This window comes from Lampetra fluviatilis, chromosome 50 (assembly GCF_964198595.1).
Source record: "Lampetra fluviatilis chromosome 50, kcLamFluv1.1, whole genome shotgun sequence".
NCBI classification, from domain to species: Eukaryota; Metazoa; Chordata; class Hyperoartia; order Petromyzontiformes; family Petromyzontidae; genus Lampetra; species Lampetra fluviatilis.
Window position 1 is genome coordinate 7,293,146 of NC_136324.1, and position 21,425 is coordinate 7,314,570.

The 21,425-nt window shown below is 46.5% G+C and overlaps 1 protein-coding gene across 1 annotated transcript; it reads right to left on the reverse strand.

Annotated features, from left to right (window-relative positions):
- Positions 1-169: 169 nt before the first annotated feature.
- Positions 170-17,166, reverse strand: RRS1 (regulator of ribosome synthesis 1). The gene is made up of 11 exons (XM_078878140.1): positions 16,995-17,166; positions 14,714-14,825; positions 12,683-12,721; positions 11,915-12,016; positions 10,361-10,439; positions 8,180-8,287; positions 6,795-6,838; positions 5,646-5,711; positions 4,553-4,594; positions 2,510-2,608; positions 170-510 (listed from the first exon to the last, which is right to left on the reverse strand). Exons 1-11 carry the CDS (start codon positions 17,147-17,149, stop codon positions 226-228), a joined length of 1,131 nt encoding a protein of 376 aa, XP_078734266.1. The 5' UTR covers positions 17,150-17,166; the 3' UTR covers positions 170-225.
- Positions 17,167-21,425: the final 4,259 nt, after the last annotated feature.

A 21,425-nucleotide genomic window follows, 5' to 3' on the forward strand; every position in this document is an offset into this window, starting at 1 on the left:
GAAGAACATTGCTTTACCGTACAACGAATCAGCGAAATACAATACACAAGTTGGAATCGGCGAGATATTAAATGCATTGAAATGTTTCATGAACACACACACTCGGTAGTTCGCTTAAATGAATATGCATACAGATTGCTAATGACAAAACAATTCCGCAACAGAAAAAAAACGGAACGGCTTCTTTTATTGAAAAGGTATTCACAAATGTACACTCGTCCCTATTCACTTTCTCCCCTTTCCACCCCGACTACTCTTGCCACCTCTGCCAAACTTGCTCCCCATCTTGCCGGAGAAAGAATTCCGCCCTTTCCCAGCCTGTCCCTTCTTAGAGCTGCCACCGCCGCCGCCGCCGCCGCCTCTGCCTCCTCCTCCTCTGCCCGATCCTCCGGACCTCTTCCCAGCACCCCTTCCTCCGCCGCCACCACCACCTCCTCTCCTCCCGCCCCTCTTCTTCATTCTCTCCAGAGCCGCCTCCTTTTGCTCCTCCCGAATTTGCTTGTTCACGGCCTGAGCGAACGCGTCCACACGCATGGGGAAGACGATTAATCCAACTTCTAAACAAAGCGTTTGTTGACACTGCTGCTGCCACTGCGTTGGCAATGGTGCACAGACACAAATACGTCAATATCACTGTGGCCTTAATAATACACATAATAGGTGAAATTTTGGGCAATGGCTCTTCTTCATAGCACTTCTAAAAAGACCTCATTTGAAAGAGCAACTCTCCTGGTTCTCGTGGGGTCCTTACACTGTATTGCGATGTCCTCTTTAGTGGGGGCGAGTTTTTAGTCGACAGAATTTTCTAAGTTCACGATGCGACGATTATTGCGGTACCATTTTAATTGTGTTTAACATTTTTATCGTCTGGGTTTTGCGCTTTGGAGTACAAATACTGCTTAAAGTTTATATTCAACTGCTGTTCATTCCTCAAAGGCCTGCCACCAGTCTTTATATTCGTTACAACTTCACAATCTACAATGCTTACAAAGCACATGCTCTCGGAAAACGTTGACGTCATAAAACTGGCATGCCATCATTTTATCTGGAAATGTAACGGGTAATATCCCATTGCTTTTCAGGACTTTAAACTATTACTGTGAACGTTATTGTTTTTGTAAGCAGTTCTTAAGGAGATTAAATGTTTGAAAAATTTAATGTGCCACGAATAGCCATTCCCATCGTGAAATTTCCACATCTCAGGGGCGACACGGCCGCTTACGATGGTCATCTACACCTGGCCAGGTATACTCAGCGGAAGAGACAGTGGCTAGCTATCGGAAAGGTGGAGTGTTTAATTCCTCATCGAGGGGTTGACTCGATCTATCATCCCTTCTGGGGTCATTAAAATATCTACCATTTTTTTTGTGGGGAAGTCATCAGTGGGTTGTCCCAAGGAAAACCCACCCCCGACATAGGAAAGTGGAATTTCCCCCAGTGGCTCAAGGCTGTAATCAGATGAGCATCGCCTCAACGTGTGCTTATGTTGAACTTCTTTCGCACCGTACATAGCCAACCGTCGTGCTAATGGGAAGTACAGGGGGGGGGTGGAAGGGGGAAGGACCAAACTAAACACAAAGAGAAGTTCAAAAGAAATTCATTTTCAATCTATATTTTAAAGTTCACAGCTGCAGTGGCTTCATTTTAGCAGATCACCGTTACCGTTTCAACAGTTAGCGGAGGATCACAGCAGCGCGGCGAGCGAGACCGATCGCGACATCAAAGAAGCCCTAGCGGCACTACACATCACAAAGCAGCCCTCCCCTCCTCGGCTGGTGCAAAGTGCTCACCATACACATCAATCATTTGCTATACAAACACATTTTGCCAGACGACAGCAAACGCAGAGTGAAACCAAAAACCACGAGCGTCATACGCATTTCAGACTTTTGCCATTTCATCGATGACCAGGACAAGATCGTCCAAATCAAAATGCTTGGAAACCCGATTGAATCTTGGAATGAGTTGATCCAAGTGTCAAATCCAAGATTGCAACAGAGCTGGCTCCATGTTCTGACACAAATGCAGCATTAACCGTGTTGCCTGCTTGCAGAGTTTTCCATCAGCCCTAGACTACTCAGCCTCAAGTGACAAAATCAGATAAAATTAAGTCCCATAGGGTCATGATGGCGAAATGGCCCAAGCGCTAGCTCGTTCTCCGCTCGCTGCGGAGGTTCGAATCCCACTGCCGGCTTGGTTAACGCTGCCGGTGTGCTAAACATAAAAATACGTGCTCCGTCTATTTCAGAGTGAACGCCAATGATCCCCGTGAAGTTGTTCGCAAGAGAGGGCCCCCATCATGTGCCGGTGTCAAGGTCCAAATTAACAAAAATAAAGCCACAAATGACCCAATTGGAATATACACAGCAACCATCATCCCCCTATTGTGAAAACGTGGGCAGTACCCTCCTGAAGAAGAGTCTTGAGACTCTGTGAGAGGCTTTCCTGGGTAAATAAGCGTTGTCATAATAATCCACCCAGCTTCCTCTAGGCGATGGTCAAGACCTACCCTGGTGATGTCCATCTTGGGCTTCTTGCTGTTCATGGCTTTCAGCAGACTCAGTTGCTGCTCCTTTTCCTTGGACAGGTCTCCAACCAATGGCGAGAACTGCACCACACGCACGCACACACGTTATACGTACATCGTGATGAATTTTTCCAAAGAAAACAAACGTACCTGCGAGTTACTGAACTGTATTCACACGAATGTTTGTTGAACTTCTTTCGCACCATACGTAGTCAACCGTACTAATCGGAGGTGCGGGGGAAGGCCAAACTAAACACAAAAACAAGTTCTAAAGAAATGAGTTTTCAATCTAAATTTAATTGTGCATAGCTCCAGTGACTTCCTAATATTGGAAGAGCATTCCAGACGGCCACAGGAGCGCATCTGAAGTTGTGCTGAGTGAGACCGAACCAGTTGAGAAGGGCAAGATATTCTGTGCAAGTCTACGGACCTCTCCGTCACTCTACGGGTCTCTAATCTGCATAACTCTTCCATTTGCATTTTATTCCTCTCTTCTAAACGTGTGACCAAGCCATCTCTGTGTCGCTTCCATAACCTTGAAGATTATTTGTAATCCATCGTTTATTGTTCGATACATTTTCCCTCTCGGTTCTAAAGAAATGAGTTTTCAATCGAGAGGATTTAAAAGTGCGTAGCTCCCAGTGGCTTTCGAAAATTGGAAGAGCATTCCAGAAGGCCGCAGAAGCGCATCTGAAAGCGTGTGTTGCAGTGACCGTTCTTTGTAATAGCAACATAGGCCCCTACTGTGAAACCAGTCCAGTGTGAAACACAGTGCCTGCCTCCGCGACAGCCTTGCACTATTACAATGCCGCAAATGCCAAATCTACAAAGTTATTCTTCTTGTACAAAGCATCCTAATACAACTTTTTCCTATCGACTTTGTCAAATTGCTCAACAGTTTAATCAGCCTGCTTAAACGCGAGATTTAAGGTATATATATTTTTAAGATATCATGAAACCTGACATGGGATGACCAACCAATGGTGAGCCGTTAACACTGGAGGTATTTCCATTTTTGCGGAGCTGAACACACAAAGCCACATGGCGCAGACACTTGTGCGCAAAGCGCAGCCTTCACAGGATCAACGGTTTCCTACGCGCCATATGGGATTGAACATACATGCACTTATTTGCATGGCTGCTGATGTTGATGTAGAGCCACGATAACATTTTACATTGAGGTGGTTGAGCCAGGTAATTGCGTCGGAAGTAGCAGAGTGCATCGCTGGTCTGTGATGATGCCACCCCTTCATATTTGCGAATCAGTAATAGAGTCATTAAATGTTCCATGGTTTGTTTCTGGGTGACCACAGTCACACACGGGAGAGGTTTTAATTAGCCAATTGTCACTATCGGAACCTCATTTGCCAGTAAAAATATGATAATTGGTTTTTTACCCATCTATCTGGCAACAAAACTGACACCTTTTTACAAAAAGTCATGTTTCCATAGACCGCAATACGCACGAGTGCGCCTTTTGGCGTCATCTGGTCCAACCCATGTGAGACTAGGCTCTAAGGAAAGCTGTCTCGGGTGTGGACCAATCAACTTCAAGGACAGTGCATATTATCAGAGTTATGTCTTTTGTTTGTATTATGACTGCAGGTATTGCGATCTATGCAAACATGACTTTTTGTAAAAAGGTGTCAGTTTTGTTGCCAGATAGAAGGGTAAAAAACCAATTATCATAGCCAATTGTCCTTCAAGTATCCGCATCTGCTGCAAGGTTTGTGCAGCGGATATGGTTTAGGGTTGTTGCCCATAAGCTTCGCGGAAGATGGAATCCAGGGATCTTCCGATACACGCAGTGCTCAGAGCCACCTTCAAATCAGAACCACTATTTATCCTGGAGAAATCCGATAAGCTACGCGGCTCTCTTTCACGGATGTCCAATGTATGCGAGCACATCTCCACGTGTCCAACAATGATCGGGTTAATAATGTGCCAGCACATGCCACGAGTAGCAGTAGTAGTAAATAAACAGAGAATGCCTGAGGACACTGGAACCAGAGGGCAAGCACCCACCTTTCTCTTCTTCCCTACATTCCGGGCCTCTTTTTCTTTTGGCTGAAAAGTAACGAAACAAAACATCAGTCAAACAACGCCTTGGTCATCATCGCCCTTATTTCAGCACAGCACAGACATGAACCGCTGTGGGTTTCCTTCCACACGTATGAACACACTCATTCATGAAGATGGCACAAACATCCTGATTATAGGACCACAGAGCTTTGGAAATTGTTGCCGCCGGTTCTGGCTGCCTTCCCCCTGCTTTATCTGTCGTTTCCCGTGCCTCCGTTAAAATCTTGCGCGCGTCATAAATTCTACAGCGTTCCAGGAGATGCAATTTGCATGGACGGCTGCATAAAATACACCGGTATATTTAATTATCATATGCGCGGTGAAAAGTGTTTAGGGATGGCCACAATAGCAAAACGCGCATGTCCCTTAGACCAGGGGTCTGCAACCAAAACACAAAGAACCATTTTTTTCGAATTAGGTCAAAAAAATATTTCAAGAGCCGCATTGCAAGTGAATACGAGACGGTGGTACTTAATAAAAAACCGTCACTAAGCAGTCCTGAAAGAGCCGCATGCGGCTCCGGTGCCGCAGGATGCCGACCCTGCCCATGGTAAACTGGACTTCCATGATGAACTGGACTTCCAAGGTCAGGGGTCAGCAACCAAAATAGCAAGAAGAACCAATTTTTTTCGAATTCAAAGAGCCACACTGCAGTCCTGAAAGAGCCGCATGCAGTTCCAGAGCTGCAGGTTGGCGACCCTTGCCTTAGACTCATCAGCCTAAGCCCCCCCCCCATCCCCCGGCCGCCCCCACCCCCCACTCCTGGACAAATTGATTTCCATCATCACTTATTTAAACAGCCAGATTCTGGATCCTGTTGTGAAAGGGCAAGAGCCCACAACAGACACCGCTCGGCCTTGTCGGTGCATTACAAATACACGTACGAGATACATCGCGCACCGTTAAGGTGGATTGCGAGTTATTATCAATATGAAATAGACAACGGTCCGTGTCACCACGTTAAACCATGACAAAAATCCAAATGTTTTAGCGCGAACATTTCACAATGTTCAATCACGACCGCAACTCGGCTTACCAGTTTGTTCTGAAACTTGCCTACGGAGGCCGTTGCCCTCTTGGCCACGTAGATGGCTTTCCCGAGCTGCAGCGACAAGCACAGACACAAGAGCGGCACACGTCACGTCACCTGGAAAATTGGGGCCTGCGTTTTACTCATTCGGCGATTATGGTGGCGGTTTGTCCCCCGCACTCCTGACTGCCCCACCCCCTCCACCACCTCCTCAATCACTGCCGCCTCTCATATGTGGCCAGTGTCTAGACTAGCGGTGGCCGATCACGTCGATGATCGTGGGCCCACAAGTGGATGGCAAAACATTATTCGTGGATCTCAAGACAAATCATGACAAGCGCGCGCGTAAGCAACTTTCAAAACGGCTCACGGCAAGTAAAATCACATAAGAAAGCATACATTAACTTCTACCAATAGATGGCGTTAGTACTTTACGGCTATTGTATACTACGGGGTTAAATCAGGGTAATTGTTGGTCAGAGCGTTGTGGTGGATCGCGTAGCCCGTTGAAATCCACCAACATGGATCACAGCGCTCGCTCTATTGGCCTTGGCTCGTCTAAACACAACCTACGACGGCACAGGGGCCGGTACACGTTTGTTTGTAACGCAGCTGAACACAACAGCGAGGGAACCGCAGGATGGGAGACGCATGGGTCGAGCACTGTATACAATGTCGTCGTTTAAAGGAGACAAAGGTTTTATCTTCATCATTATCAGCAATGATCAATCCACTGCTGGATGAAGGCCTCCCCCAGTAGTTGCCATCCTCTCACATTTGTGCTGTCTAACAATCGACCCAAGCGCTAGAAAATTTGACCATTCTCACTGCGACATTTCCTGCAAATGCGGTCACACGTTCGCACGCCGTGTAAACCCACACCGCACTGTCACGGTGTTCTGGTTGTTAGTGGCAGGAATGCGTTTCCCCCCCGGCCGGTGCAATGCCAACGAGCTGCCGACCGACAACGGATTTATTAAAAAGGGTGGCCGTGCATCGCAGAGCTTGTGTGAGATGACGCGAGTTTCTCCTCCCGCGACGGAACACTGAAGTGCAGATTGGGTTGTAGATATGCATGCATGCTGAACTTCTTCCGCACCGTAACGTTGCCAACCGTGGCTAATCGGAGGTGCGGGTTAAAGAGGAGCAACTCACATCGTCGCGGCTCGGCTTCTCAGGCGGCGTGGCGCCCGCAGGTGCTGCGACGCAACGAAGCACCAGACGATTATTTACATTTTACATCATCAGCACTCAACACGTAAAGGGGAGACACTAGGGGACTAGAGGACAGAGTAAGAGGGCAGGGGAAGAAACCACAACAAGTGAAATAAGAGAACGTCACTAATACTTTGGCAACATTTACGGTCTTGCATTTTTTTTTATGTTCAGGAACTTGAGCTTTTCATTATTTGTCGCACGTGCTTTAAGTATTTTACAAAGTAAACTCTCAATGCTTCACGGAGCACTGGGCAGTGTACTCTTGACTTTTGGTCGGCCTACCCAGTGGTGGAAATGTCTCAGAACTGGATCATCCTTTCTGCAAGATCAACGACTGCTGGTGTACCACCACGTGGTGCATCTTTACCCCCAGGACACCCAGCAACACAAACAAATTTGGCCGCACCCTGCTGATGAAGCCAATAGTCAAAACCAGTCAAAGTTTTGCCTGCTTATACAAACTGGAAAACACTGGTCTGGAAGAGCATAATTGAAACAGTTCAATTTTGGGGCAATGAGATATAAATGTCCTTATCCGATTCGTAATGGATTTTGAGTTCGGCCACGTTATGGATCTGACCAAATTTGTGTCGTTAACACCCTCCACCACCCGACAATTACATTACCATGCGTACAAGCGTTTAACGTGGCAATTATTGTTTTTCACTCAAATGTATCAATTAATTATCCGTGTTTACTTTACTTTCAGATGCGAACAGCGATACCCATGCAGCACCATATACATGTAAATACCAACGGCATATCAATTTTTTTTTCTCTCCTTACGAGCCGTTAACATCCCAGGCGCTGGGGGAAAATGCCTCCTCCTCCTCACAGTTCCTTCCAATATTCGTGACCTTTTGCGACCTCCAAAATCGAAACGGAGTCTTTGTTAGCATCAACTGTGCCATGGTGGCGAAGCGTTAACTACCTCCCCTGGAATAGAGGAGGTCGTAGGTTCCTCCCTGACCATGACGCTTGTATATTTGGAGTGTCCATGTTCTCCCCGTGGCCGCATAGATTTTTCTCCGGGTCCTCTGCTTTTTCCTTCCACATTTAGAAACATGCGTTTTGAGTAAATATCCACATGATAAGCCACTTTCATTGAGCTATCATTTGTGGCCAGGTCGCTGCTGAAAAAGAGCTATACATAGCTCCGTGGGCCTTTCCTGATAAAATAAAAATAGTTTAGTATTATAGTTTTCATAGTTTAGTTTCAACTCTGTCCCCGACACGCGTGTGCGTCGACGCGGGAGGCGGACGCGTCTGCGACGGCAAGCGGCCACACGCGGGCGTCAGCGGCGCGCGAGCAGGCGACTTACCACTCCTCTTTACCCCGCGGGCGATGTTGCGGAGGCGGTTCAGCTCGTTTTTGGCCACGCGCTCCTTCTTGGCGGTGATTCTCTTCGCGAACTGATCCTCGTTGGGGTCTGGGAGAGGAGGCGCGGCAAACACAGGGCGGTGAGGGGGGGGGAGAGGCCAAGCTCACAACCAACACACGCATCCCTCGCTCGCCCCGTTGTCACGTTCACCTACACGTTTTACGCGCATCTCAGAGTCAAGATGAGCGCTCTAATACGATAAAAATCGTACACCCGACAAAATCACCGATCAGAGATTTGCCCATATACGGAAGTGGGCGTGGCCTTGGCCGTAAGGGGCGTGTATTGGCCCATATATGGTATTGTGGATCGTTTTTCGAGATTAAGTATCGATTCCACTCAATTACAATTTGCGGGTTAATAGCTGTGTCGATTCAATGCCAATCGATCCATGGTTCGAGTCACGTGACACACCCCCTTTATTTGATTGGCTAATATCAGCAAGGATTCATATTTTTAGGTTTTTTCGGTAAAGTCACGTAGGTAAAGAATTAAAATTAATAAAAGTAAAATAAGAATAAAATAAAAATCACGACGTTTCGGAGGCAACACAAGCTTCTGTCTTCAGGTGGAACCGTCACAGCACGATAGCTGTGACGGTTCTTTACCTACGTGACTTTACCCAAAAAACCTAAGGATATAATATCAGTAAGATTGGTGATTCCGTCGCAGTCCGCTTTTATTGTATCACAGCGCCCTTGAACTCGCGTGGACTGACATACCATGCGCCAGATATTTTTGGGTGCACAATACAGTAGACCCTCGTTATTCATGAACTTGCCATCCGTGATTTTGGCTATCCACAAACCGCATCTGGTACTCTACACGACTGCATCGAGAGAGAGAATATGATGAGATACAAAGTGATGAGATATAAAGTGATGAGATATAAAGTGATGAGATACAAAGTGATGAGATATAAAGTGATGAGATACAAAGTGATGAGATATAAAGTGATGAGATATAAAGTGATGAGATACAAAGTGATGAGATACAAAGTGATGAGATACAAAGTGATGAGATACAAAGTGATGAGATACAAAGTGATGAGATACAAAGTGATGAGATACAAAGTGATGAGATATAAAGTGATGAGATATAAAGTGATGAGATACAAAGTGATGAGATACAAAGTGATGAGATACAAAGTGATGAGATACAAAGTGATGAGATATAAAGTGATGAGATACAAAGTGATGAGATACAAAGTGATGAGATACAAAGTGATGAGATACAAAGTGATGAGATACAAAGTGATGAGATATAAAGTGATGAGATACAAAGTGATGAGATACAAAGTGATGAGATACAAAGTGATGAGATACAAAGTGATGAGATACAAAGTGATGAGATACAAAGTGATGAGATACAAAGTGATGAGATACAAAGTGATGAGATATAAAGTGATGAGATATAAAGTGATGAGATATAAAGTGATGAGATATAAAGTGATGAGATACAAAGTGATGAGATATAAAGTGATGAGATATAAAGTGATGAGATACAAAGTGATGAGATACAAAGTGATGAGATATAAAGTGATGAGATACAAAGTGATGAGATACAAAGTGATGAGATATAAAGTGATGAGATACAAAGTGATGAGATACAAAGTGATGAGATACAAAGTGATGAGATACAAAGTGATGAGATATAAAGTGATGAGATACAAAGTGATGAGATACAAAGTCATGAGATACAAAGTGATGAGACAAAGTGATGAGAGAATGTGATGCAAGAAAGTGATGAGACAATTTTGATGTATTTATAGTTTATTTATATAGTTATTTAAAGCAAATCATTTAAAAGAGAGGTTTTTGAAGGCCAATATCATTATCCGCAAAATGTTCTATTCACGAGCATCTCCTGAACGTATCCCACGCGCATACCGAGGGAATTCCGTAAATGTGTAAAAAAATTCCCTGGGAGCGGAGCCAACAATGAGCATTCCCGGGGCATTCCCACAGCCAACCAATGCGAGAGGACCGGCCGTGTGACCACTGTGCCCCTCTGTCTTGTGGCTCCCGGCCGTACGAAGATTTAGAAGTGTGGCTCACAGGATCGGCAACATTGGCCGGCCCTGCACACGGGGGGTGCAAGGAGATGCTGCTGACCACTCACCGACATGATCCGGCACCTCGATGAGCCAGTCCTTTGTGTTGTCGTTGGCGCGTTTATAACCCCAGCGTGGCCGCCACTCCTACACACACACAGCACGGAACACCCGCCACACCCTGCTAGTTTAGATCAAAAAATTTACCCGTAAAAACTAAGTTTTTCACTATAAATCCTTTGTATGCGTGGCATCGGTTTTATTTTATTATTCATTTCTGTTTTTCTTGAGTAAGAGTTTCATTTTTATCACATTGGTATTTTAAATTAAATATGAAAAAAAAAAATTCCTAAAAAGTGGAAAATTTTGGGAAAAAATTTTCACGAAAATAAATTGTCACGCACAACGAGTCAGTGTGCAAAATGTCAGCTCGATTGGATCACGGAAGTGGGTTAAAAACGACCGAAAAATGTGCACGGTCGTAAGCGCGCAAGCGCGCAAGCAAGTGAACTTAATATAAAGGATTTAAAAAGACAGCTGAAGCAGGTGTTGTTCGGCAGGACCTATTCAGGCCAGCATCACACCTGATGTTAAACGACATTACCAATACATATACCGAGCCGACCATGACACTGATCACCTTGCTGAGGCAGCCCTGAGATCTGTTGGGGGCTGCCTTCGTCACGCGCTGGCTGTCCCTGGGGCTCGCTGTTGGTTGTTGTTGTTGGTACCGAGCCCAAGTTGCTTCATACCTTGCTTCTCTCCCATATCCCCCTGCATGGCTGCTGTATATCTGGAGTTTGCGTGTCTCTCTCCCCGTGGTCGCGTGGATTTTTCTCCGGGTCCTCCGGTTTTTCCCTCCACATTTATAAACATGCGTCTAAGAGTATTTGGCTGCTAAAATATCCACGTGATTAGCCACCTCATTGAGCTATCATTTGTTGCAAGGTCACTTCTGAAAAACAGCTGTATAGCTCAGTGGGCCATACCTGCTATAAGTTCAGTAAAGTAAAACCTTGGATTGCGAGTAACTTGGTCTGCGAGTGTTTTGCAATACGAGCAAATTTTTTAAATATTAATTTGATAAACCAGCGAGGTCTTGCAATACGAGTAGTACGTGTATACGCTTTAATTCTAGATTTGAAGCTTTCGTGATTGCAATGATTCATATTCTCAGGTTTTTTCGGTAAAGTCACGTAGGTAAAAACATTAAAATTAATGAAAGTAAAATAAAACAAAACAAAATAAAATTCACGACGTTTCGGAGGCAACACAAGTCTCCGTCATCAGGTGGGACCGTCACAGCCGAATTAGCTGCATCAAGTGAAGCAATGATTCAAGATGTAATCCCTTATACGTGACTTTACCGAAAAAAACCTGAGAATATGTATACGCTTTGTCTGCCGAGCGTCACGTGATCACAACTGATACACGAGTGCTTTGGATTACAAGCACGTTTCAGGAACGAATTATGCTCGCAATCCAAGGTTTTACTGTAGTTAGTAGTTTCAAGAAAATGTTATTGTCAGCGGCATAAAACGACGACATAGTTGAACCCAAACATAATTAATTATTGATCATCGTTTTCAAGAGGAAAACTACGTTTGAAGGACTACTCGTACCTTCTTCTCCTCGTCCCACACGCGCCGGCTCTTCTTTCTGTTCTTGATTCCCTTCAAGCTGGCGAACTCTTCCCAGCGCGTAGCCGGACGAGCCTTGGGGATCTAAGGGGCACATAGCACAGCGATCAAGTTGAGCTGGTGTTGACGATACCGTATTTCTCTTGATTACAAGATGCTCCGGAAATTAAAATGGACCCCAGACATGTGCCCAGTGTCAATAAAGTTATACAGAACTAACAAAGATCTCACATATAGCCTGAACAGACTGTGCTGTTAGCGAGCACCTATGAAGCCCTGTACGGTACATAAGGGGGTGGGGGGGGTGGCCAGCACCACACCCAACCACCTTCGTCTCCCTAGTGGCGATGTTTACACACCACGTTAGGTATTCATGTGAGGCCGAGTTGACCTAGGGGAGGCCCCGAACCAGTACAGATAATCGTCACTGGTGTTGGCCATGGGTGAGAATCGAACTCGGGTCGCAGGGTTTGTAGCATAGTGCACTAACCGTTACACTACTGCTCCCACAACTAATCACACACACACATACGTATCGGATTATAAAACAAAACCCACAACTTTTGCGGGGGAGAAAAAGTGCCTCTTAAGATCTGGAGGATATGGCAAACCGTTGCTAGGAACCACTCAGGATGAAGCTAACGCCACTGGCATCTACATGATGCCTCAATTATCGCCGAGGTCCCGGAACACAAGAGGAGATGGGCACAATGACGCCGAGAATAATGGTGAAATTGACATCACACCCACCGGCCTCTCCCTGGGCACAGGCGTCGTTGGGCTTGGAAGCTGCAGACAGTGGGAAGGGGTGGGAAGAGAAGAGCGTCGACAACAATTAGCCGTGATGAACAAAGACACGTGCAGGAGGCTACGCTGCAGGAGGCTACGCTGCAGGAGGCTACGCTGCACGCGGCTTGGAATACAACACTCTGGAGGCAGCGAGGGTTGGTGGATCGCACACAAACCCCAGAAACTCCCTCGTGACCCGTGAGTGTCGAAGGTCACCATACCTCCTGGCTCGTAACAGGTATGGCGGTTACAGCCAGTGGTTAGATTTTTATGCCGATGCCATCTGTGTAGGAACTGAGGGTTAACCGCCCTGCACGCATGGCTTTACTTCAGATGCGCAGGATTCCTCGCTAATGTAGTTGATCATCGATTATCCGGCGGCTTCGGGGGGGAACGTGGCGGCAGATTTTCAATAACGCCGGATAATCACTCCACCACAATTATTGAAATTTTTGCACATTCCTGCATAATATTAGGTGTTGTGTACATGTTTTTTTTAATTGTTTATGATATGAATTGGTATAAACACAGGCAAAAATAAATATCCCAATGTAAAAAAAGATACCGCATTTACTGCACCGTACTTAACACTCCAATCTCGAAGACTTTGCATGGAGTGATGTACGTACTATGGTGTTTCAACGACATGACTGTTTGACACGCACTTTTCGCTGGATAGCACGTACACGGTGCCGATCGCCGGACTGGTTACGGCCTTTGGAGCGGTTTTGCCAGATCGGCCTGGGACCGCCGGATAATGTTGGAAGCCGGATAATCGCATGCCGGATAACCGATGATCAACTGGATAAACACTCATTCATGGGTTTGGCCAAATACAACCAATATAGGCCCACAGAGCTTAGATAATTGTTGGCACAGGCTTGGGAGGCCTTCCTGCATTTCTGTGGTTTCCTCCACGACCGAATAATTCTGTCTCTGAAGAAGAAGAAGAAAAAGTCTGCGCGTTCCAATTATAAATGATTTGCATTATCCTGGCTGGCTTGTGTGACGGTGGATAGCTGCGTGGGAGTGGAGAGACACTGGTGACACTTCATTACTCTCACATGGTCTCACATGTCCAACACAACCAGCCCAAATAGAGTGTCTACACAGCAGACCAACCTCAATAAACCCTTTCCCATTCCGAGGCTACTGCAAGTTGCAAGGTGTGTGTCCCGTTCACCGCTGAATCTCGGAACGTGCAAGCGCTTCAGTGTTAATTTTATTTAGAAATGTATAGCACTGTTTTTAAAGAAATTGTACTCACCGCAGAGAACTGTAGCGACACAACCGCACTCTATGATAGCTGGTGCCATAACGCCCTACCGCATGGCCTTGTGGGAGCCTCGGTATTGATGAGGTAATTTTATTTACGTTTTTCTTATGGTTCCGTTTCAAATCGGAAGAAAAACTGATGATTTACACGTACATCATTGGAACGGGAAAGGTTTAACTATACATCAGTTCCAATTCCATTTTTAACTGTAATAAATATGCACGACAATCTCCATTGCAAAAGGACTTCACAACACCACGTTTCATACTTCGTGCCATATATATACACGATGCACACACCGATTATGGCAAGGTGTGGTGGGGCACAGTTGTGACGCATCACGTTGGAGGCAGGCTTAAATGGCTTGTGCAGGTACCACGGTGTGTCGCTGCGGCTCCTAAAACTCGCTGGCCTAGTTGGTGACCAGCGCTTGGGTTTGTGAACCCATCGGTGTTGAACATCTGCCATTATTCCCGAGTTGTATTCAAGTTCTCCATGCACTCCGCTTTCCTCCCAGATTCAAAACATTGCATACAAATGATCACAACAATCCCATTATAGGATTCTCTGAAACAGTCTTGAAATTCAAATTCAGCTTTCCTGATGAAAGGAAATACATTTTTGGTCCACCGAGGCCAATTACTTTTCGACAGCCAGCGTGAACGCAAACACAGATGCGTCGTACTGGCTACACACATTCAGGTCACATGGCCTACCTTTGCGATGATGACGTCATCAACGCGCTCTGTCGGCAATTTCCAAATCTCATTTATCAGCAGCTGTGTGTTGTCTCTTGCCAGGGCCATCAGGTAACCAGCGCTATCTTTCCTGTAAGAAAATGCAGAGGCAATAGAATTTCAAGTTTAACAATTATACGTCCACATTTTTCAAGGAAAATGACAGTATTTATGACCGAGGCGAGCAAGGCACAACGGGACAAAGATAAGCATCTGCCTCATAGACAGTGCTTAGGGTTTCGGATATCAGAATAAACTTTAGAGGCTGGTGTTAGGGTTTCAGGATAGCGTTTAGGTGCTGGGGTTAGAATTTCATTCTAGATTAGAAGTTTTCGTGACTGCAAGGATCCACTCCTTGTTTTTTTTGGTAAAGTCACATAGATATAAAACAACAACAAAACCAAAATAAATAAATATTTCATGTTCAGGTTTGGGTTTCAGGGTTTAGGATTAGTTTTAGGGACAGCAGTCTCAGCCATTGCATGAAGGTACAGCATAGGCCTGCCCACCTAACAGTGTACCAGTCTCAGGCTAGCTCAACAGTGGGCAACCTTGATCTTAATGGTTGGAACATCCACCCTACTTATAACAGGTGTCGGGCCATCCAGAATCCAACTTTTGTCTACTTGCCTTTCCAACAGGTGGCAGTCATTTCATAATTTCCGATGTATATGTACCATTTAACTTTTTTCGAACCGTACGAGGCCAACCGTGCTCATCGGAGGTGCGACAAATGACAGTTAAGATAACGGCAGCGATGATGATGGGGGGTGGTCGTGGCGATGATGGTGACAATGAAATTCATGATCAGGCTGAAATCTGCCCGTGCCCGGCACACCACTCGCTTTGGCTGTGGCTGTTGTGGTCACGTGCCTCCTCCAGGCTACCAGCAACATGGAAGACATTCAATGGGAAATTAACACCGGTGATGACGACGGTACATTTTACGCACGGGGACGGTAACGGTTATTGTTGTTGGGGCTGAGTCGACCCCGACCGAGATTGTGAACTCAAGCTTCTCATTTGAATCGTCTTACTTCTCCATTCACATCGGACACACGCATGGGCATCATTTACACAGAGACCCAGGAACCAGCCAGTCTCCCAGCAGCACCACCACCAATCACCTTCATCCGGATTAAGGGCGCTTTATAGATGTTAAGGATTACTTTTAGAAGACCGACGACTTGCCCTGTGCTGTAGTTTTAAACAAAAGTTGATTGTGCATCTTATAAACCCGGTAGGCGTTTGTGTGACCAAATGTGTAAACTATTGCCACCGGGCACAAAAGATTTGGGGTCAGGTCTTACTTTCCAGATGGTCTCCTAATCCAGAGAATACGGCGATCGATTTTTTTTTAAAGGAAAAAAAATAGCATGCAATTTATTTAACCAAATATATTTGGTTTCCGCTGTTTCGTTGAGTGGTGCACAGGTACAATAAACAAAATAAGCTTATCAAATTCGTCAAAGATCGTGCCCTGAAAAAGGAAAATATATAATGGGCGACGTTTTGGGCAATGGCCTTATATTGGATTGTGTTATTAAAACACCCCTACACGACGTTGAACGCCTATTTACCCAAAGCTGCGCCTGGACATCGTGAGGAGGCCCTCATCCAGCAGTGGAGTGACTCAATGTTCTTGGTTCTTTCGGTAAAGTCACGTAGAAGGGAAATAATACAATAATAAAACATAATAAAATAAAATTCTCACGACGTTTCGGCCACAACGCAAGCAGCCGTTGTGGCCGAAACGTCGTGAACACGAGAGGGTAGGTCCTTAAAAAGCCCGCAGTCTGCTGACCCGTGCCCGTGACGCCCCATCTATCGTCAGCCATGGTCTCAATCCACCGCTGGATGAAGCCGTACCCAAGCCACCACCACCACATCTGCGATGTTAACAATCTACCCAGCGAGCATCCCCAGACGAGCTAAAGCAATTCCATCGCTCCATCTCCTGGGCGAACGAAACTCTCTCTCTCTCTCTCTCCAACGCGTTCTCGACTGTTGGCCTGCCACTCAGCACATTATTAATGACCATCGGTAATTCTACCATCATCATCAACACCATCATCAGCGACAACCCCCTTAGTAAGTAGTCTCCCTGCACTCGTGTCGAATCGAGCGACTCAGCAGCAGCGGAGACTGGCCAACACGTGGCCACCACGTGGAGCTCGCTGCATCCCATCCCGACCACCTTTAAACTCGCCACACACGCGCACACCTCCCACAACCGGGGGGGTGGGGGGCCGTCGCTCACCGCAACTCGGCCAGGTCGAGGGGGTTCTTGTCCACCGCCGTGAGGTTGCCCAGGTCGAACTCCACCTCGATGTCCTTGTGCACCGTGATCCGACGGAGCCGCTCGGCATCGTCTCGCTCGGCCTGGGCCAAGACGCTCTCCACGGTGGCGGCCATCGCTGATGCTGTGGGGGGTGGGAGGGAGGGGAGGGGGCATCGCGCGCGGCATCATGGGTAGCGGGTTGGAGCGCGGTGCCAGAGCAGAGGCTAAAAAAACCTCTGTGTATTGAAGCCCCGCCCCCCTACAGGATTCAGATTGCAAAAATTAGGATAAGGGGCCGTCCATAAATGACGTCACGCGATTTTGGACGATTTTTGACCCCCCCCCTCATCGTCACAAAAAGTCAGACCCCCCCCCCTCAAATATGACGTCACAAAGCTCTGCCCCCCCTCCCTCAAAAAAAATTTAACATGTTTCAAATCGCTTTAAACTATTGTCATTGTAGTGCGTATTTAATGTGGCGCTGCACTCTGATGTTGTAGGAGAAAACATTTGTTAAAAAAGTCTATTTAATTAAGTAGAACGTGTTGTCTATATTTACTTAAAGTTGCGCATTTTGATGTGATGTCACATTTCTCAACCCCCCCTCGTCACACATCGTCACAAATGTCTGACCCCCCCCCCCCCAGGTGCGTGACGTCATTTATGGACGTCCACTAATACCTTATTTTTGTTTTATTTTTCTACCTCCGTGACTTTACCGATAGAACCAAAGAGTATGGATTCCTGCAGTCACGAAAGATTCAAATCAAGATTAAAACCTTTTTTCTGTTTTGCCAGTGTCACAAAGTATGACCAAAAATAATATTCGGTATTTTTTTCGCTTTCCTGGCAATAACGAAAAAAAACACAGGTGTTAAGATGTTCAAACGTCAAAGAGAAACCTTTTTGTTTCTGGTCACCCCGAGCTATAAATGCCCTAATGGTGGCATTGTCTTTGTGCTGTTCGCATTTTGGCGTTCTCTGGTCTGAGACGAAGCCTTAAAGAAGGCTGTTGTCTCTGGAGTAGGCCAATCAGTTTCAAAGACAAAGCATATCTCATCAGAGCGTGTTTGTTTGCATGTTCACCATAAGTATGTGTGGGTAATGCAGACTTGATGCCTTGCAAAGGGTTTCTATTTGGCGCTTGAACATCTTAAAACCTCATGTTTATTTGCCAGAAATGGTAAAACCTATTCTTATTTTTTGGGGTCTTTCGGTAAAGCCACGTAGATAGAAAAAAAAATATCACGACGTTTCGATCGCAACGCAAGCAACCGTCATCATATATACAGACATAGACACACTTTCAACCCAGAAGATGGGTACAAACTCAGCAATCACTGGAAGGACGTTATCAACCAGTTTCAGTCATAACTGGCTGTAATGTTTCCATTTTAGACCTGGCTGCCCTTTAATTGGTGGAAGCCCACACAACCAGGACCATCACTACCCACTACTACCATCACCGCTAGCAGAAGCCGTTTATTAGTGGAAGTCCACCAATAAAGGGCTATTGCCTTTAGAGGCTAACCCCCTTTTCCCTGATGACGACCGCTTATGTTGCGATCGAAACGTCGTGGTTTTTATTTGTTTATTATTATATTTTTTATCTACGTGACCTTACCGAAAGAACCAAAAAATATGTAAAACCTCCAGTTGAGAGGTTCACTCTAGTGGGGTCAGATCAGAGGTAATACCTCCAGTTGAAGTTCATTATTGTGGGGTCAGATGAGGTAAAACCTCCAGCTGAGAGGATCACTCTAGTGGGGTCAGATCAGAGGTAATACCTCCAGCTGAGAGGATAACCCTAGTGAGGTCAGATCAGAGGTAAAACCTCCAGCTGAGAGGTTCACTGTCGTGGGGTCAGATCAGAGGTAAAACCTCCAGTTGAAGTTCATTATAGTGGGGTCAGATGAGAGGTAAAACCTCCAGCTGAGAGGTTCATTATAGTGGGGTCAGATCAGAGGTAAAACCTCCAGTTGAAGTTCATTATAGTGGGGTCAGATCAGAGGTAAAACCTCTAGCTGAGAGGTTCACTGTCAGAATCAGAATATGTATTTTACTTGAGGAATCCGATGAGCTATAAAGCTCTTTTCACAAATGTCCAGTAAGGGTGAGTCAGAATGTTACTATGGTAGGGTCAGATCAGAGATCAATATCCTGGTGAGATGTTCACTATTGTGTGGTCATATTAGAGGTAAAACCTCCATGTAGCGATGCCATTCATGCAGATTGCATCTCACACGCTTAAAATGTGTAACAGGCGGTGAGCCAGCGCCCAAGCTCTGCGGTCCTCTATGCCAATGAATTGATGAGTGTTTAACCTCGAGAGATAAACACCCAGAGGACCCCAAAAAAGGTGCAACACTCGATCGCATACAGATGGAACAGATGGAGACTAGTCCACATTGTTTCTGTTCCACAATCTCTTAGCGAGCCAGGGTATGGCACCTCAGTGACGCCCACGGGAAGTGAGTTTTTGTTCAGTTTCTTTTGTAAAGTGTCCACGCACTCGCACATGTTCTATTACAACCCCTCGGAACTGTGACCAGTGTGAAAAGACGTCCACTTTTCCAGTGATGCAGAACAAAAACATTCCCAAGGGCAAAAATCTAAAAAAATATATATCATATATAACCCACATTGGATGGTGCGGCCTGAATTAACCCAGCATCGGTGCTGAATACAAAATACGTGTTGACTTTAATGCGGCGCGGCTCCTGTGTGCACTGTGACGCTGCCAACAGATCAGAGACCAGAGGCCACGCCGAGGGTCCGTATGGATGACAGGGGTCGCATGATGCAGCGTGGCATGATACAAATCAATGGCATCATCTCTGTGTTGCAAATCAGTAAAGCATCCACACGTCCCGGTTTGGTCGAAAGAGAGAAATGCCCTTTTTTTTCTCCGGTCTCCCGAAGCATTTGTGAAAATCCCGATGTGAACCCCCCCTGCCCCCTTCCACGGAGGATGAGTGATAGAAAAACCACGAGCCCTCTCTCGTGAAGCCCTCTCGTCGCGGCTTTACAGACCTCGGACATTGTGATTGGTCATTTGGGCTGCTGTACATATTGCCACGCACAAGAATATATTTTAGTGACGGTTTGAAAACACTTTCAGCGAATAGTTAGCGGCCTCTGGCGGCGTGCAGGAATTTTAGGTACAACGCAATGATATTGTGCAGGATTTAAATGAACACGGTAAATGGCTTGCGTACGTGTGCATCATGTGTTTGATGTACAGTTTGCTGTATGTTAGATGACAATGTGGACACCCGTGCAAACGAGGGCTTTTCTAGGTAACAAAAAAAATCAAGAAGCATACTCCGCCTGTAACTGGCGTCCAGAAGCATTTGGGAACGTTGGGATTTTGTCCCATTGTGTGTTGAGAGTATTTGGCTGCTATAACACTTCCACGCGACAAGCCACTTCGCTGAGCTATCATTTGTGGCCAGGTCGCTCCTAAAAATAACTAATAGCTCAGTGGGCTTTACCTGGTAAAATTAAAAATAGTTTATTTATTTTGAGTGATTGGCCTACCTTCACTATATTTTTCACTCCCGTTATGTTTTTGTATCGTTTGTTGTTGTAATTTTATGACCCGCCGCTAGTGGCCATCTGTGAAAAAGAGCTTTCTCGCTCATCGCATTCCTCCATGAGAAAAAAATAGTCAAAAGTCTGATTCAGATGATGCGGGCAAAGAGTGGGCGGGGCTACCTGACCAGTGGGCGGAGCTACCTGACCAGTGGGCGGAGCTACCTGTACTGTGGGCGGAGCTACACGAGTAGTGGGCGGGGCTACCTGAGCAGAGGGCGGGGATACTTGAACAGTGGGCGGGGTAGTGGGCGCGGCTACAGAGCAGTGGGCGGGGCTACCGGAGTCATGGGCGGGGCTACCTGCGCAGTGGGCGGAGCTACCGATGTCGTGAGCGGGGCTACCTTGGGCAGCGGGCGGGGCTACCGGAGTCATGGGCGGAGCTACTGGAGTCATGGGCGGAGCTACCTGCGCAGTGGGCGGAGCTACCGGAGTCATGGGCTGAGCTACCTGCACTGTGGGCGGAGCTACCGATGTCATGGGCGGGGCTACCGGAGTCATGGGCGGGGCTACCTGCACTGTGGGCGGAGCTACCGATGTCATGGGCGGGGCTACCGGAGTCATGGGCGGGGCTACCTGCACTGTGGGCGGAGCTACCGGAGTTGTGAGCGGGGCTACCTGGGCAGCGGGCGGAGTCACCTGAGTGGTGGGCGGAGCTACCTACGCTGTGGGCGGAGCTACCGGAGTCATGGGCGGAGCTACTTGCACAGTGGGCGGAGCTACTTGCACAGTGGGCGGAGCTACCGGAGTTATGGGCGGGGCTACCTGGGCAGCGGGCGCAGTCACTTGAGTGGTGGGTGTGGTTATGTAAATGTG

Coding starts and splice junctions, on each gene's coding strand:
- RRS1 (XM_078878140.1), bottom strand. CDS start 17,149: ATGGCCGCCACCGTGGAGAGCGTCTTGGCCCAGGCCGAGCGAGACGAT. Junction 14,826..16,994: donor CTCGACCTGGCCGAGTTGCG/GTGAGCGACGGC, acceptor ATTTTCTTACAG/GAAAGATAGCGCTGGTTACC. Junction 511..2,509: donor CCAAGATGGACATCACCAGG/GTAGGTCTTGAC, acceptor GCGTTCGCTCAG/GCCGTGAACAAGCAAATTCG.